Here is an 18,932-nt window from a genome sequence, read left to right on the forward strand (position 1 = left end):
ACAGGAGAGGAAGGAACTCATGCGGTAGTCCTTTCATTGCTTTCCATTGAGTACCTTCAGGCAGGTACTCCCCCGTTTGAGCCCTTATTTTCTTGCACAGGACAACATCAAAAGAGCCACTCAGTTCTTTCACGGATAGTGACAACCAACCAAATTGTCATGGGTGTACAGAAAGTTTGCGGTTTGCATATTTTATTGCAGAAAATGAAATAAAGGGGAACAAAACCTCTAAACTTCCTAGCAGGAAAGTTCTCGCACTGCTCTGTGATTTTATTGCCACAGTAGTGTTTCATAAAAGCATAGAATCATTATGGTTGGAAAAGACCTCTAAGATCATTTTGTCCAGCTTTGAGCTCACCCCACTATGCCCACTGGCTATGTTCATTCATGCCACATCCACACGACTGTTGAACACCTCCAGGGATGGTGGCTGCACCACATCCCCGGGCAGCCCATACCAGCACCTCACTGCTCCTAATTTTTCCTAATACCCAGCCTGAATTTCCTCGACACAACTTAAGGTCATTACCTCTTGTCCTATCACTGTTAAGAGGCTGATCCCCACCTTGCCACAACCTCCCTTCAGGCAACTGTAGACAGAGATAAGGTCTGCCCTGAGCCTCCTCTTTTCTGAACTGAACAATCCTAGACAGTGCTCAAACATGTATTGCAGCACTGGGACAGGTCTGCTAAAGTGTTGATGTTTTCTGGGGGATGCTTTGGTCTGTGAATCATAAGCTCACGGTCTTCCTGATAAGATTCAGAATTGCACATGCAAGGTTCTGCCACCATAAGACTGACAAAGTTTCACTGGTAAAACACTGTAAGATGTACCAATTCCTGCTCAGGATATGTCATCAATACAGCCTAAAAACAAACAAGCAAAAAACCAAAATGCTGCTTAATTTTGCCTTTTCAACGTCTTCATTACTGAATGATGCATAAACTGAAAAATAAATAAATAAATAAAAAAAATCCCACAAATAATACACCAGAGAAAGAAAAGATATAAAGAAACTAAAAAGCAGATATACTGTTTTCCTTCTTTCAAGATACAGAAGTAGAGCATTTTCACATTATAACCACATTAAAATCAGTTTGTATAAAGCACACTACTACGTAGAACATATCTGACTAACGTTTACACTCAAATATTGTAAAACAAATAACAGGCGAGGCTCAGGGTTTGCAGCTGTAGGACTGCATGAAAACCCAGGGCATCAGGCTTGTGCTTGCTAGAAGGGATCTGGGGAGGAAGAGATTAAAATTCACAATATATCTTAGAAGAATGACATAACATTTGAACACAATGTCTGGTTAATTTTCATGACTATTCTCAGGAATGTCACTTTGCAATTAGTAAATGTGTTGTACAGGGGTTGCTCCAAAAGTAATGCCTCCTATTTTTTTGTGTTGGCCCACAGCATCAGGGACAGATATTGGTAATATGGCAGAAAAAAGTTGAACCTTCCCACCAATGTCCCATAACATGCTGTTGCCATGTGACAGATGGCAGCAGAGGCACAGTCTGACACAAAGGCATCTGACATGAAAGTGTGTATGAAGCAAAGGTGTGTCTGAATTCCTCAGTGTGGAATGACATGAAATGACACCCACTGGCATCTTCTGATACTTGATGAACATTTCTGGAGACCAAACAGAGGATGTGAGCGTAGTGAGGCAGTGGGCCTTGCATTTCAGCAGTGGTCACTTCCACTGGCACAGAAGTTTATGATTCCAGCATGCAGGTTCTTGTTCATTACTGGTAAAAACGCATAGCTATTGATGGTGACTATGCTGAAAAATAGTGTTTTGTAACTGAGAATTTGCTCTTTCAACTAGTTTCCATGGAAATAAATAGCAGGCATTACTTTTGAAGTGACCTGCATACATCTGGAAGGGATACACATATGTTAGCCTTCTAGTTTACGTCGAGAGTGGCTCAAATATCTGCAGATGATGATTTTGTGCTGTCTGGAAGGTTAGAATGCATTGGCGGATGAGGAAGGGCTTGCTTGGGTTAAAGGATATGTATAAACCTGAAAGGAGGTTTGATTTTTGCCCTGTTCTGTTTGTGATAGTCGCTTAGTACAATGTGCTGCTCCTTGACTTCATCAATGGGATATTGGCACTGCTTCTGCCACAGGCTTCAAGGCTGAGCAAGTAGGCTTCAGAAGTGCTGGTGTTCATGCATTTAAGCTGAGCATCTCATAGCTGGTTGTGCAAGCTCCATTCTGCATAGGGTTGCACCACAGGTAAAGTGAGTTGTTAAAGGAACAAGAGTCTTGTTGAGCACTCCTCTGGCTCTTGGTAAGCGCTTACAATCACACAGTTCTTCCACAGATTCTCTCTCTTAGCTATTCAGATGATCCTTGTTGACCATCTTTTTGTTAGAGGATGGGTATTAAAGCACTTGATCCATCCATGCACAAAAACTGGGCTAAAGCTTCCAGAAGTGTGTATCTCAAAGAAGGATGATTATGGATATGCATGACCCTTAGGATTTCAGGATCTTGAAAGAATTGAGAGCATGCAAGAATTTTTTGTCGCTTGCATAATGCAGTATCTTCTCTCTCTCTCTTCCCCTCCCTGCCCCCCACAACGTGGCCATATGCTATTTTTTTCTTTTTTTTTCTGGTGGTTTTTTGGTTTTATTTTTTCATTTATTGAGTCTTCTGGCAGGCAGCTTGTGAATTACTGCAGCTACTGTCAGCCTTGCTAAAAGCAGTAGAAGCAAAAATTTCAGAAGGTAGTGTCATCATGCTGCTGCTTTGCAAAAGCAGTACAAAGTATAGGAGCAATTTGGGGGGTGAGGTAAAATGAGCTCAAACTCTGTGCTGTTGGATGTCAACTAAGAAAGGTTTTAACAAACTCTTTACCAGTAAGTAGTCCACACATGCTTTGTTTCTCTGATAAACCTCATTATCACTTTTTATGGCATGCAACATGTTATAAAACAGTTTGTATCATTACCTTTAGACTACCGCATGTTTTATGGCTGGCTGTGATTAGATAAAGCAAGGTGGCATGGAAAAAGGAGAGGTGAAAGAAACTGACCGGATATGAAGGTCAGCAGAATTTAGCTTTGGCTTTCACACAAGTGGGCCAGAAGTGTCTTATGACACAAGAGAGGTATAGGGTATAGTGATGGTGATGATGCTATCAAGTGCCTACACAAACATTATTGCTAAGAAGAGAGGATATCGAGAAAGTATGTTTCTCAGGAGATTTGTGAAGATACAAAAAGCCAGACAGGATAAAGCTGTATGCTACCAGGCTACAAAGAAAACTGTTGCACAAATTTATGGGAACTGTTGAGGAAGATCAGTGCGGAGATTGAGATAAAATTTGTGAAGTAAGTAGTGGTAAGATGTGAAGGAAATCTCAGATGGATAAGCATTTGAGAGCTCAGTTTTCAGATCAATTGAATAAGATATGGATGGCATTCTTACATGCTGGCATTTCAGATTTGACATCCAAGCTGCACTGAGCAGGAGTCAGTAATTAATTAGCACTGCAGAAAGCAAACAAGCACTGAGCCAGATGCAAGAGCCTGCTGGACTCTCCTCAGAAATGAAAGTCTAGGACAGCAAGTATGTGAGAAGAGATTTGTAATCTACACACAAGTATCTACATGTTTTATGGACAATTCCCTAAAATGAAATATCAAAATATCTGCTGGAATGTTGACATCTGATATTACTGTAGCCTGCCAGCCAAAGACTACCTTGGGGTTAGTCTGCATGCCTAGTCATATTTCATTCACACCTTACATTAAAGTTCCACTTAACGTGAATTTTAAATGGATTAGTTAGTGGTTAATAAGACACACTGAACAAATAGCAGCATGTACATTAATATAAGCATATCCACAGAAGGTGCTAGTGATGATTACAAACAATCTAGTATGATGCTCAGAATGAAAACACAATTGCTTAATCGAGTTTCCACAGCTTACTTAATATGAAGCATGACTACAGTTTCATATCTCAGCGGCAAGCCTGCTATGAGCTGCCTGGGCAAACTTCTGTGGCTTTTTTGTCTCTTTGGAGATGGCTGCTGTTACTTTTGGCTTATGACAACTGATAAAAGCAATCTCTCTGTTCCTCTGCCAATGCCACATGAATGACTGAGGATCAGATTTAACATAAGAGCCTATCAGTCTTCTTGAGAGGTAAATGAACAGCATCAGACCTATACTGTGCATGATAGTTCCTCACTGAATTAGCCCAAGAATATGCCGGACTGTAATAATAGTGATCTGACTGGAAATAAGGAAGTTTGTTTGCACTGACATTTAGTTTAACGTATTGTATTCAGGTGCCTGTGAAATGAACTCTGGGAAGGACCTTCTCTGACCTGTCATTTAACTCCAAATGGAAATGTAACAGTTTAGCTGGTGCTGGACAGACACAAAAGTTCTACACAATTTAAGAGAGAAGCATGTTAGCTCAGGAATGAAAGAAGTGTTATCATTTTACATGAAAACCTCTAGTTTTAGATGATATCAAACAAATCTTAACTGAATGGATGCCATTAAACTGGTGGTCTTTGCCATTGTTATCTCTGGGGTTATCTTTGTTTTCTAATTGGAAATGAAATAGGACTTCAGAACCTGACTTTATCCACCAGTTATTCTTAATGACAACACTTCTCACGGGAACTGGGAGGCACTCACCTTGGATTTTTTGAATATGAATGACCCTAAGATCGGGATTTTGATACTAAAAGGGAAAGGGCAGTAATTGATTATTTCAAGGGAAGTTGCCTTTGTTGGGAGAGAAGTATAAAATGAATCTGGGACAGTTGCTTTACCATGCATGCTTACTTCTCTGAAGGTCTTAATTGACTGATGCCTTGACAGCGTGTGTAGAAGTTTCTTCCTCCAGAAACTGTCTGCAACATGTACTTTTAACCTTAATCCACAGAGCCTCCTTAGTGTGAGATGCAGATGAAAGATGCTCCCTCAAGAGTTCTCTATGTACTTTGTTCACGTGGATCCTGGTCTGCTCGGGTTCATGGTTTGGTTGGGGATCCTTCTGTCAAGCTTAAGTCAGGCTTGTGCCACTTGAGCTGAAGGAATTTTTCCATCAAATGAGCTCCCACGTTGAAGACCAAGGCCAGCCAGGCCAAGCCAAAAACGATCCAAATTGCAGTTAGACTTCTGTAGAGTGGGATGTAGTGCTTGTTTGGGTTTGTGCCTGAAAAATCCAGGAAACTTTACGTGTTAATCTTGACTGCTTTGGTCTGATAGACAACACACAAAGTCATAACTTCCCCTTCCCCACACAGACGTATAAACTTAACAAGTTTGTGTAATTTAGGGGCATTATTATTATTTTTCCTCTTGCTCCAAATCTCAGGTTTAGCTTTGAAAAGTTGGCATAAAATCTCTGGAGCTAAGGCTATATAATAAAAAGAGAAAAATCTAAAGTTAATCAGAACAGAACAAAACTGAGTGTTTCCAACTGCTGACAAAGAAAAAAACATGCTAGAAATCTACTGCTGAATCTACATTAGCCAAATTTTACTCAAGCAACCCACATGAGATCTCATCTGATTTTAAAATATTTGGTTTTGTATCACAGGGATGTACGCATTACCTTTTGTATTGTGACATACTTCATTAGCCAGCATTCAGAATCATTTGGAGTATACTGTTTGGAAAGCGCAGCCATTTTAAGTGCTTATGGAAATGTTAACCCCTGGTTTGGTATTTACACAAAATGATTAATCGGTGCAGCTGATATTGATGCAGGACTGCACCACAGCCATCCATTTAGTGCATCGAAAGATACCTCATATGTTTCTATTGCTAAGTTTCAGCCTGGATCTTTGAAGACTACATACTCTCACAGGGGTTCATTTATTTCCACAGCTCTCTAGGGGTTGTTTGTAATATTCTTCCCACTGTCAGTACTGAGAGTTTCATATTTTACAGATTTTTGTATTGGGAATGGTAGGCACTTGCTGAAACAAAAAACTGTTAGGAGAGGATGTCTCAAAGACTTCAGAGATTTCACTCATATTCCAGCTGTCACCCATGGATCGCATTCATACCAATTTGGGTATAGTCATTGTTGAATGAGTATTCAGTGTCATACATCAAATGAATATAGTGACTTTCAGCTTAGCTGCTTAAAAGAAAAAATGCCCATGCCACGTATTACCTCATTATTATCAGCACTCTCTCTCTCTCATACCATATTTACAGGGGAATAGTTATCTATGCTCTCTGTACTTAGGCTTTCACTAGAGTACCTAATATCAACAAACTTCCTCCCACTGAGGTGAGAATGTGGGCAAAAAGATAAAATTTAACCATGTGTATCCTCATTATTACCTACTACATAGTCCCCAAATCCAATGGTGCTCAAGGTGATGAAAGTGAAGTAAAAGCCTTCTCCATAGCTCCAGCCTTCTACGTAACTGAAAACCAGTGGTGGGAACACTAGAAAAAGCAAGATCCCTGCAGTCAGGAAGACAGCCATGGCCAGTCTTTGAACCACCTGAAAGATTAAGGGAAGATATCAGCTAAACAGCAGTGAGCATCTGTCAAGTGGAAATTTCTGGGTCTGTTTTGCTCTTAAAGCACAAACCTACTCCTGCTGGGAGCTGTGTCCAAAAAGAGAAGGATCAACCAATGCTTCTGTGAACTACATGCTGTCCTTGCTGTTTATCTTTCACATAGACGTTGTACCCAATCATGAATTAAAAAAGTATATATCTCAAAAATGGGAAAAAAATAAAGATGTTTTAAAGCTTTTTGCAATAAGTTTTGAAGTGTGCTCGAGTCATATTTTCAAAATTACTATAGCAACCATAGGAGTGAAATGTTCACTTTACTTTTTCAATTTAAATGGAGATGCTCTTGTAATCACTTGGATCCAGCCTTCAAGGAATAGCACCAAGCTCACAATACAAAGATTGGCAAGAACAAATTAGGATTCTCTTTGCTGTGACTTCTTCCAAAGATTTATAAAGTGGCTTGCAAGAGCTCAGCCAAAAATATGTTTGGATGAAATTTGAATGAAGTCAGTTTGCCTGCTCTTATTTTAAACTTAGAAGCATTCAGAGCAGGGCTGTTTTCTGTCAGCACAGAGTAGATCTGTGTCTCTCATTACAAACGTCTGTCTTTTGGGAGATGTTAAGGCCTGCTAAGTTACAACATATGTGGCTGCCCAGATAGATACACGGAATGGTCATGGACAGGGGAATGTCTCAGTGGTTTTATCTAAGGAGTGAGGACCAGGAGCTCATGGGTAACCACGGGACACAGTCGTGGCTCTGGTGAACTTTTGACTAGTGCTGCACAGTCTGGTGGAAACTCATGGCAATCGTTTAACTTCATTCGCGAAGCATTTTGAGAATTACTTATCAACATGTTGTAGTTGGTCTCTGTTCTCATTTTAGCTTATTCCAGAAGTGTAATTGCATTCAATTAGATAATGAAGATTGCATAAAGCTCTGAAATTCACAATGTTACATACTGTCCTGGCTTTTGAGAACTTTCTAGCAGCAACATACAAGGTACAGGAGAGTAAGTCAGGAATGAAGAATTGATTTTAATTGATTTCCGAAAGCACAATTAAATTGTGTTTATAAGGAGGTGATATGGTTTCCTAGTAGCAGCTCCTCAGAGTGAAGAAGCAGGTAAAGCTCCAAAGCTTCATCTGTTCATAGGAGTTCTGTCAAAAATTGAGTGATAACTGAAGTTTTGAAAAAGAAAAAAATCACATCCCTAAATTGCAATAAAAATCTCAGGAAAGATCCAGATATACTAGCATTCCACTTGTGGTGGAAGAGTTGCATGTATATGAGGAACAGGCATAGATAAGGCAGTTAAAAAACATTTTGCTTATATAAATTAACTGCATTTGATGGTACCTATCATCAGAAAATCTTTCCCTGTGTAGGTAAAGAATGCAGTAATTCAGTGACTTATACAAATGAGAAAGAGAAAAAAAAGACACATGAGACAAATCTGAAATGTTTCAAAATATCTAACATACCTATCACCCTTTTCAGTATCTAAAGGGGTCAATACATTGAATCTTTTACTCAGAAATGTGCACTAACTTTGTTACAAATGACCTTCACATATTTCATATTATCAGTGTTTCCCGTATTCCAATACATCTGGACTAATTCAGTGACTCACTAACAAACTGTAACTACAGAGAAGGATGGCTTATTTACATTAAAAAGAAAAAAAAAGAAAAAAAAAAAAGGAAGGAAGTACTAAATTACTGGCACAATCAGGGAAGGTAATTCAAGCCAGATTAGCAGGCCAATAAAAATAAGTTGTCTTTGCACAATGTAGGCCTAGATTCTGGGTTAGATACTAGCATAGGCTAGGTAATAAGAGCTTAATTCAGCAATGTGTGTATATGAATACGTTCTGCTAAAGTCACCAGAACTTAAAGACCCTGCTCAAAACTGAGGCTATGCTTGCTTAACAGTTTTGCTCAATCAGCGTTTAAAAATGCAAACCTGGAGTCCCTCTGGAAAAAGCAAATTACTATAAAGCTCTCATAGATAAATACAGCATATCAATTTTCTGATATAGAGGGCAATGTTTACATCAAAAAGATGTGAACACACTCAAGGAAATCCAAACTAGTAGCTGCACTAACTCTCTGAGAAAATAGTTTCTATTAGTGGGGAAGAAATGATAGATTCATTCTGTACCTGGTCATAGCCTGGCTTTTGCACCCATCTTTCCAGAGTAATCAAATGAGCATTGAGACCTTTCCCCAGCTGGTTAAGGAAGGCCAAGTTGAGTGGCACTCCAAATAAGGCATAAAAAACACAGAAGACCTGTCCCGCCACTGTGTTGGGAGACCGGTTACCATAGCCTGGAACAGAAGAAAAAAAGAGCTACAAGAAAAGGTTTCATAGTTAGTCTACAGGCCATCATTTCTTGGGCCTGGAAGCTCACTTTCATTAAGCTTCAAGGATCTGTAGGCCTATGATTTTGCATAGTGAATTCTGCCTACAAATTGCTATAGCTTATCATAGAGCCCTGCGCATTCACTACTACTAAGAGAACATTTAATGTGGAAAATTCTGAACAAATGCCATGATTTCCCGTAAGTCTGATTTGGTGGTGAATGCAACTGAGTACTTCAAAGCGACCTCAGAATTTGCTGTACATGTACACAGTCATATCACATATACCAAAGAGGCACTTGGCCATTTTTGCAGGTTTGATATGATGAATGCACAAGAAAAGGTATTGTCTGAAACACATAAGAAAATATAACCTGCAGTAATCAAGATCATCTTGTAGGTGTATTCTGTACACTCGTTTTATTTTCCTCAGGGATTTGCAGTACAGCTAGAGGAAACCCCAATTCACAAGGAAAGAGAGTACCTCACCTATAGTAGTGACAACAGCTCCTGCAAAAAAGAAAGAATTGCTGAAGTCCCAGTTACTGGGATTTGTAGAGTTTTGTTTTAGGTTGACCCCTTTTTCCAATGCTTCCATGAGGACCTGAGGCAGAAAAGGTCAAGGGAGCAAAGATGAGCCACACATTACACATCAACAGGAAAAATGTCAGAAAAAAATACAGCAGATAAGTAGATATTACTTTCTATCTTGAGCAAGCAGAGCAGTAAACAGTGCAGATAACAGGGCAAGCTTAAGTAAAATGACCTGAGAGAATCTTATGCTGATGTAGCAAAACTCTGAAATAGAGGTGGTCAGGAACTTGAACTCTTATCACCAGAGAACTGGCCACTGAAGTAGAATCAGTTCCATAACTACTCAAAGGCTAAGGGGAGAAGAAGTCCCTGGGGTCATGAAACTTGGAATATAAAGTGAAGTTATGCCTTAAAAAAATACATATAAATCCTTTCCTTCCCTGGTGTAGTCGTTTTATTCCAAATTTAAATTTGGGCATGTGTAAATACATGTTTGTATAGGTGGTGAAGGGTATGAGGAGCATGCTTGTTTCATCTTTGTCCATGTAAATACTAGTGAGGATGAATTACTCTTTTGGCTACGAGTTCCCAGTAATTTTTAATCAATATCAAGATTCTTGTGATCTGGAGATTAGCTGTTCCAGATAACTCTTAACAGTTGATCAAACTGCTATGTGCAAAAGAGGTCTAGCTCCTGGTTGTGTATCATCTTATTAGCTGCCTTAATGACTAATGTGTTTCTTTGTTCTCCCTGAGGATTCCTCTGAATGAAACAGGTTGCCATCTGCACAGTGGCTGGAATTTCAAGAACCTCTTTTTTTCTTAGATGTCACTTTTAAAGTCCACATCACAAATTTCATAACTTTGCCAAATGTCTCACCACCACATGAACACTCACTTTTTAGGCTGGAACCTGTCATGATGGGCAGGTTTCCTTAACCATACAGTTAAAATGTACAGTGAAAAAATTGTTCCCCCACATTAGTTAAAGATGTAATCTGGAAAGAATTCAATACCATAATATTAGTAAGAGCTGGACAAATTTCCTAAGAGAGATTATAAATGATAGTGAGAGGGCACCCCCACTTTCACCTGGAAGGTTATGTGCTGAATACGCTAGGCTTTGGTGCACTGTGTATGATAATTTGGTGCCCTCAGCTGGTTTTGTCTGGAACAGCTGACAAGTGAAATGTATCTGATTCAGCTTCGATGCAGCAAAATGCAACAGTCTGAGTGGCCTGGCAGGGCTAAGGAAAGCACAACTGGAGGAAAGAGAATCTGGACATCTGTGACTACTCCCTTAGCTTTCTAGAGTACCAGAGATTTAACTAAGCCTTTTAATTCTACAAAGCATCCAAGTGTAGTTTAGAGTGAGATTCAGAATCTTCCTCTTTACTGTCATTACCACAGAGGGAAGAGAAGGACAGGTAACTCCAACAAATGATGTAGCTGGAAAGAAACAGGCATGTTTTCAGGCATACAAGCTCTGGAAAACTCTAGTTGTTTTTTGGACAAAGCCAAATATTCCATAAGAAATATGGAGTCATCAGATCATTGCCCTTGTAGACAGAGTTCAGATGCCTTCTGATCCCTTTTTGATTGGAAGTTCACTGTTTCCTCAGATCCATTTATTCTTCAGAAGAAAGTGAAAATTCAAGGATTTTTTGCCCGAATATTATAATACTAGAATAAGAGAATTTGTCCGTAATAATACCAAGTAAAGGCTTGCAATTCATCTCCAGCCTTTGAGGAATAGATCAAAATGTAATTGAAGATGCTATTAATTGACAACCCATACTGAATAAGAGCTAAGAGCTTTTTTGCACTTACTGACAAATTACACAGCTTCTGGTGGATGCATTCATGGGCAATAGACAATCTCAGGTAGAAAGAAAGGGCAGAATTTGCACAGGTTTGGGTAGAAGTACCTTAGAAGGACAACCTACTTTTTGTGAGCTTTTTCTACCCATGCAAAATTCCCTGCAATAATTAATGAGAGGGCTACAAACCATGAAGTTAAAATTATTGTAAGGTAGCATGAAGGTTCATCAGCAGTTTTTCATTTTTTGGATGTTCATGAATATGTTAAAATAAAGTGATACATGAAAGGGCTTGAGAAAATATTGCCTTTCTGCTGGACAGTTGGTCCTCTAACATCGTGGACAGCAGAAAAATTTATGACATGCTTGGCCAAAACAGTATCATTGCTTCTAGCAAAAATAATGCTTGAGCCAAAATAATGCAAGCCTGTTCCTCTTACCTGTATGAACTGCTCCAGGGCTTGCCTGTCCAAGCACGTGTAGTTCTGCAGGAACTTGAGCTTCTCCAGGTGGAACTGGTCCCGAGAGTGGGTTTCTGCCTGCTTCTCCAGCAACTGGAACACCGTAGCACCCAGGAGGAGGTAAAAGAGATAACCTAGCACCAGCAGTGGAGTCCAGCTGATCTGCCAGTTGGGTGCTGTGAGGAAGGGCATGCTGCTGCTGCTAGTTCTTGGTCAGCACTTACAAGTTTACGCTCACAGGATATGTACTACCCTGGCCACCCAGAAATCATTTACCAATGTTCCCAGCTACTGTGCTGGAGATCTTTTTAACAGAAAATACGGGTAACATGCCCATAAAAATGAGACTAACAGGCAATTTTTACCCTTCCTCATCTTTTCTCTATCCAAAATAGAGAATATTTATGACTTAATAAGTATGTAAATCATAGTATTTTCCTCTTATGAAAACAATTTTATCCAAAGATCTCAGTCAAACAAACGAAGCTGGACACAAGCCCTCTATGACAGATACTGTCTTCCAGGCTGGGAAGCTGAAATAAAACTAGCTTAATGACTTACCCAGTAAGTGATATGAATGTAGAGCCATGAAAAGACTCTGAGAGTACTGACAAATAAAGCCTTACTCTAAACACTGGACTTCTGTACAAGAAAACAATATAAACTCTCCGGTTACAACAGAATCTCCAGAACTAAGAAGACTATGGAGCTGAATAAATGCAACATTCAATTGCAGCCGTCTGTACCACACAAACAATGCTGGTAGCAGTGAAAGTAGTGATGAAGTTCACAAACATCCCTAAAAGCCTAGTCACAAAACAGTTTCTCTTTCCTTTTTTACCCTGAAAAGATCAGCTCCCTCACTGCCTTGTCTGATAATCCTCAACTCTTTGTCAGATTCCACACTTGAACACCCCTTAGTCCATGGAGTTAGGAAAGGAACCACTCATGCTTGCTGCTTTCAGTGTCTGTATTTCTCATTTTTATCCACATATGAAAGGGGGGAAGGCGCTCAGGTTAATCATTAGCTAAAAAAGTATTGGAAGCTCACTCACGGGAGCTTTAATTATTGTCATGCTCTGAAAATTAGCTGGGCTAGCATATTCTTTGTAGGAAGACCCTTAAAGCTAGAGTCATCCATGCCAAACTGCTTCTGAAAGAAAACACACACACATAGAGTCAAGATGAGAAGGCTACGTGGCTAGGACTGCAAGTCTGTAAATCTCCCTTCCCATTAAAAATTCTGAATGCAGATATCCTTCCTTTTGATCAGGATTGTTTTTTACCTGTCTTCAAACAAGACATAATGCTCAGAGAAAACAACTGAAAAGAATGTTTCCCTTCTTATCTTCTGGGAAATCCCCTGCAGCATCCATCTGAACTGAGTTTTTAGCCACATCTCACCCAGAAGAGAAAGACTGATTGGCAACAGAAGGCCTCTTGTCACTGTGGACAGTGAAGGGTATGTTGGGCAACTCCTAGAAGGTCTTTTAATTTGTTCAGGATCATTCTGTTGCTGTGGCTAGAGAACAGAAAGAAGTAAGAATAGATTTACGATACACAAGGACTCAAACCTTGGTGCTTTGCACAGTTTTTCTTAGATTAAATGAAATATAGTAACTAGAAGCTACAGTGGCATTGATATGTACTAACTTTGTGAACCAAACTGCTTTGAAGTAACAGAGATATCCAATCTATTTATTACTGGTGAAAGACCTTTTCATAGTAGGCACCAGCGGTGACTGAAAATGACTTTAGGAGTGTCCAGAAAGAACTATATGCTGTCTTCCATAATTAAAAGATACAACTTGTTGTTCCATTCCTTGAGAAATATTAAGGGTAGGTGAGCTTGAGATATTGCACAACAGCCTGTAATACTGGTAGAGCTCTCTGTTGAGAGAGCCAGATACTTGCTGCGTTACAGCTTATAAGACCAACTTCTAGCAGTCCAAGAGAATGCCTTCTAGTTTTCTGGAATGGATGCAAACATATACACATAGCTGGTCTAAGACAGATTACCACAGTTGAAGTATATTTCTAAAGGTACTAAACTAGTAAGTTATTAATGAACAAATAAAGCACTGAATCTTCTCTATGTCCCCTTCTGCTCTTTCTGTTAAGTTCAACAAGGCATTCTAGCTGAGGCATTTAGGAGCCAGATATATTGTGCCTTAAGGAAAAAGACTTAAATTTAGGATTCTATTTTTCTGAAGGTTTTGAAAATGGAGATACTAAAATTGTCAGGTTGTGCTTACTTCTATACTTCAGGTATTCCTACTTCAAGTATTGTAATGTTAGCAGTGTACCCTGTTTGTATGACTGAGTGAAATGATTTCTAAATACCTTTCAGAGGTGTTATCATCTTTTCAATGACTATTATTTGAAAAGCATTAAAAAAAAAAAAAAAAAAAAGTGACCAAAATAAATTAATGGGAAATAAAAACCTGAAGAGAACTTTGGGAGACAGATGGAATATATGATAAGGTATTGTCAGTATGCCAAAATAACAACGCTAGCAGGGTGGTCTCTTTTAATGACAGAATGACAAAACTTAGTGTCTGATCTATCTTCTTTTATTTTTTTTAATTTATGTTCTTCTGATTATGAAAATAAATAAGACCTGAGTTCACAAAATTTAGAAATAAAAAATTCTGAAGGAAAAAACTACTCTTAAGAGTAGCTAAACTTGGAAACTGACTGTTACTCCAAGGCCCTATACTTCCTGTGCTCCCGGCCAACATCAAATCAAGAGTGCATTTAGTTTCAAATCTAAGGAATGAATTCTCACAAATATTTTGTATATATAAAATATATATATTATATTCAAGTATATATGAATTACTTATTTTGAATATAGATCTGAATGTGACCTCCAAGATTATTCCTTTAGTTATGATCTCCTCCCTCGGCACTGATGTAATATAGGACTGATCCAGTGGATTTTCTCTAGAAAAAAATCTGAGCCACCTGGAAAGTACCAAAATGACATCCTGGTCTGCAGTCAAGGTCATGAATCACTTTATGTGGATTACATGTAGCAAATCAAAGGATTTGGGGTTCTCCATTTACTTCACCAACTGTTACAGTCCCTAAAAGTTCCTAAACATGAACAGATAATGAATATAAATGGGCCTAATAGAGCTCACTTTGTTTCAAAGGCTATGAAATATACCATTGTGATAAGTAGGAGAATAATTTACACAGATGCAAACAAGCTGTTTCAGGGGTTTAAAGATACCTTGGCTGATTCTGTTGTCCTCAAACTTCTGATGAAGGATGAATTTCAGAGCTGTTACTTCTGGAAGAAACTTCTCTGAACAGAATTAAACGAGAAGTTGGATGCAAAAATTCAGGGACTTATTTCTTCTTCAGGTTATGTACTGTAGCCTGAACAACTTGTACATGAAAATACTGAATTGTTTTGAATTTGCCTTGCTCCTTAGTACAGAGTTGAGGAAATAATAAATATGGATAGCAGAAAACTGAGTGCATTTCTTCAGGCATGGCACTGCCATTTGGCAAGTTTCTACTTCTCATTTTGTTCTCACTCCAGATTTAAGACAGTAATTTTTATTTACTGCTTTACAATCACATAGGTGAAAGCATGGAACATTTTCATTTTCAGGTAAAGGTTGCCTTATTGGTGAGCAAACATTACAGGAAGCAAAACAGAAAAAAATATTAGGAGAAGATATATTGATTTGTTGGCCCATGGCGTTGGCATTAGAGCAGCAAAGGTTGAACCTTCCCACCAATATTCCATTACATGTTGTTGCTGTGTGACAGGTGGCAGCAAAGAAGCAGTCTGACACAATGGTGTCTGTTAGGGAAGTGTGTATGAAGCAAAGGTGTGTCAATGAATTCTTCCACATGGAAAAAATGGCACCCACTGACATTCATCAGTGCTTGCTGAACATTTCTGGATACCAAACGGTGGATGTGAGCACAGTGAGGTGGCTGGTGGTGTGTTTCATATGAAATAATTCTGGAAATTTTGAATTGTAGAGGTTATTTCCATTAAAAATTAATATCATATTACAATATCCACATTTCAATAATCAGGTATTAAAATTATTACGTATTGGGTACAATTAAAATCAGCAAAAGATCTCAAATTATTTTTGTAACATATTTTAACCCAGAAAACTTTTTTTTCAGACATCTCTAGATGCCAAATAGATGTAATGTATAACGCCTTATGCAAATCCATGCAAATAAAACCAGTTGATTTCACCTGATTTCTTTGCAAGCTTCCAGTATATATATACCAAAGGAGGTAAAAAAAACAAACAACATTCAATCAGTAGAAATACGTGTTCCCCAGATTAAAAATATAGAAGAACATTAATACATTAAATAAATTTAACCTCTATAAAACTGACAATAAGTTCCCAATAAACAAATATATTTGGCAAAATCCTGATTATTTGTTCTAGTTTTACTTAGCTTTAATGCAAGCTGCTGAAACCAAACACAAATATTCAAATATAATCCCCTGATGAAATGGATTTTTGCTGTCAAATACAAGTCACTTTTCATTGTACTTAAATCTGCACATCCGAAGATGCCGTTTCTTCTCAGAAGAGGAAGGTAAAGAAGAAAGGTCATCAGCAGATTCTAAAAGGAAACAGTGGGCTGCTACAAGAACTTCATTTGTTTCCCAGGCCTGAAAGGAGATAAAAAATTTACTAGGCTTTGTTTTAGAATATCTAATCAGTTGAAAAAATAATTTCACTCCAGAAAAGAGAGGAAATATAAGATACTTTAAAACTTTTAAGATGAAAAAAATAGTTTTCTGCATTTTCATTTATATTCCTTAAGACTGAAAACGGCAACAAAACAGTACAACACTTTAAAAGATTTTCAACTCAGTTGCTAGCAGTTCTTTGACAATCTCATCAATACCCTGTGGATATATTTGCTTTAATTCATCTCTAGTTAAAAAACAAACCATAACAACCTACAAGAACTGAGCAAATCTTTTCAGAGATCTCTCATTATTTCACCCGTGTTTCTGTCACTAAGGATATCAAGCATTCCTGTGCTTTCTGTTTATGATACTTATTTTCTGTTCTATTGGCTTTGGGACACATTTATACTTTTTTATTTCATTTTTTTTCCAACTAATGTATAGTGGGGCCCTCAGTTTGCTTCTAAGATACTGATACAACAGTTTGAAAGACTCAGGATTAAGAAAGGCAACAACAAAGGAAAGAGAAGTATGTTGAGATTTTTCAGACCTATCAGATTTTGGTTTGGCTGAACCTATGCTTTCTCACATTGTTTCCTGCATAGCACTTTATATGTAATAATAATTCCAGGAGCACATACACTTGAATGTTAATGGAGAAATGCTTACTGAACTTCTCGGTTGAGTCAGGGGGCAGACAAAAGAGCACTGGACTGGGAACTGGCGCACAGCTTGCACATGAAGCTGTGACACAACATAATGGCTTTGGCAGGCATTTTATCTGTTTCATCTAGTGGAAGTTTGAGATTCATTGACAAAAAGTTCTGTGTGAGATTGATCATACCTTTTTTTATTCCTGAGGTATTCACTTCTTCTTCTACCCTTTCTACTTATCTGTACTTGATCTTTATAAACTATTCTTTATAGAACTTCCTTTCAGTTCTCACTGGCTTTCAAGGTAACCGTTATTGGAAATTCTTTCTAGTCAATGATGCACAACAATCCTACAACATTTACTGTGCTTCTCTTCTTTTAGATTAGAAACAAATCGAAGAATAGTGAAGTGTTGGATCGAAAAAATAGCTGAGGCAACGATGCATTGAAACAAGCTCAGAAGCTTGCTTGCAATGAAGTGAGAAGTCTGGTGGTAAAATACAGCTCATGCGAAACCTTCAACACTTTGAATTTCATGCAAGATTAGAGGAGAAGGTGGTGAGCAGTCTGAAACCTAGGGGACTCTACCCAGTTCTGTTCTTTACTGCATTTCTTGTGCCATGCTATACATGAAAAGGAGAACACACATCACTATCACAGATAGGAGCAGTTGAAGCACTGCCTCTGTCTATTTTCTTCCAGTTAGAAAAGCTACCACAGCATCTCATAAATGTCGTCATGTACCACTACTGCACTGAAGGGCAAAGCATTTCCTTAGCAGTCCTGGTCTCATTATCTTGATAAAGCAGAACAACTTTTTTTTTCATCAAGGTTTCCTGCTATCAGTGGTTCCATCCTTCAGATCTGGGAGATTTTCCCTCTACATGCAAACAACCAAACAATTGAAGTGCTCTTTCATCTGCCAGGTTAACTCCAAATCCTCCTCACAGCTTGTTGCTTGCTGTCTCTTATCTATGACACATCAAGTCCCACGTGTTTTCAATATGCAGGCCATAGTTATGAAGTCTCTTTACTCTTTTCTGCTTGTGTAGTGACTTGTTGAGTCAATCAGTCCTGTGCTGACATAATGATCAGAATAAGCACTGTGCAAATGTTACCCTGTTCTTTGTCAGTTATTTCAGGCTGTTGATGAGGATGCAGACCATCTCGTCTAACTGAACTTCAACAGAATTGTAAAAGTTTTGACTGTCTGCAAGAATACTTTTCATAACTTTAAGCCTGACAGTTGGTGAAGTTGTCCCTTCTGAAACTGATATATGATGCCAGGTAATTGACTGTGTCTGAAAAGCATGCAGAATGGAAAAGGCATTTGAAAGAGATGTTCCTGACGTGGTACGACTGGGAGACAGATGATCACAGGACAAGATGTGCTTGATAGATTACTGTACACAAAACTGATCAGATCTGGACACTCTAAAGGCCTGAAATGTTTGTTGTAAGATACTTATCTCTAACCTCCTTATAGTGAGCAGCCTATAAATTCAACTTAATTTCATTTGCTGAAGAAACTTGACAACAGCTTTTCTAAATAAAGACAAAACGGAACCCAAAGCCTGAGTGCGCTGAGTGTTTGCTTTGGAAGAATGTAAAGGGACTGTTTTTTTCAGCCACTGTATGTTTACTTGACAGTTTTCTGATAAGCAGCGTGATAACAAAACCCCACTTTGTGACAGTGCTAACACCATCTGCCAGGTGCTGATAGCTTGCTGAATAATGCTGTCATCAGCGCTCAAGTGCAGATGGAAAATTATTGCTTCAGTAACCATCACTGCTTTCATTTTCTAATTGCTAGCTGCCACTAAAAACGATTATTCAAAAAAAGAGAAGGGAAGGGAAGGGAAGGGAAGGGAAGGGAAGGGA

General features: G+C 38.6%; 2 protein-coding genes across 2 annotated transcripts in view; both read right to left on the bottom strand.

Annotated features, from left to right (window-relative positions):
- Window positions 1–5,016: 5,016 nt before the first annotated feature.
- Window positions 5,017–11,899, bottom strand: LOC122163256 (potassium channel subfamily K member 16-like). Its single transcript, XM_042824400.1, has 5 exons — window positions 11,687–11,899; window positions 9,382–9,496; window positions 8,692–8,858; window positions 6,344–6,509; window positions 5,017–5,201 (listed from the first exon to the last, which is right to left on the bottom strand). The coding sequence occupies exons 1-5, from the start codon at window positions 11,897–11,899 to the stop codon at window positions 5,017–5,019; spliced, it is 846 nt and encodes a 281-aa protein (XP_042680334.1).
- A 4,437-nt stretch (window positions 11,900–16,336) lies between these two features.
- The window catches only part of KIF6 (kinesin family member 6), a 140,013-nt gene continuing 137,417 nt past the window's right edge, over window positions 16,337–18,932 (bottom strand). The window contains exon 22 of the mRNA XM_042821733.1: window positions 16,337–16,373. Coding sequence (XP_042677667.1) covers window positions 16,357–16,373 — 17 coding nt within the window. The 3' untranslated portion in view covers window positions 16,337–16,356. The remainder of the gene's footprint in view (window positions 16,374–18,932) is intronic.

This window comes from Centrocercus urophasianus, unplaced genomic scaffold (assembly GCF_019232065.1).
Source record: "Centrocercus urophasianus isolate 14NV4802_14NV808 unplaced genomic scaffold, USGS_Curo_1.0 seq_10, whole genome shotgun sequence".
Taxonomy (NCBI): Eukaryota; Metazoa; Chordata; class Aves; order Galliformes; family Phasianidae; genus Centrocercus; species Centrocercus urophasianus.

Coding starts and splice junctions, on each gene's coding strand:
- LOC122163256 (XM_042824400.1), bottom strand. CDS start 11,899: ATGCCCTTCCTCACAGCACCCAACTGGCAGATCAGCTGGACTCCACTG. Junction 6,510..8,691: donor AAAAGCCAGGCTATGACCAG/GTACAGAATGAA, acceptor TTAATCTTTCAG/GTGGTTCAAAGACTGGCCAT. Junction 5,202..6,343: donor ATTTGGGGACTATGTAGTAG/GTAATAATGAGG, acceptor TGGATTTTTCAG/GCACAAACCCAAACAAGCAC.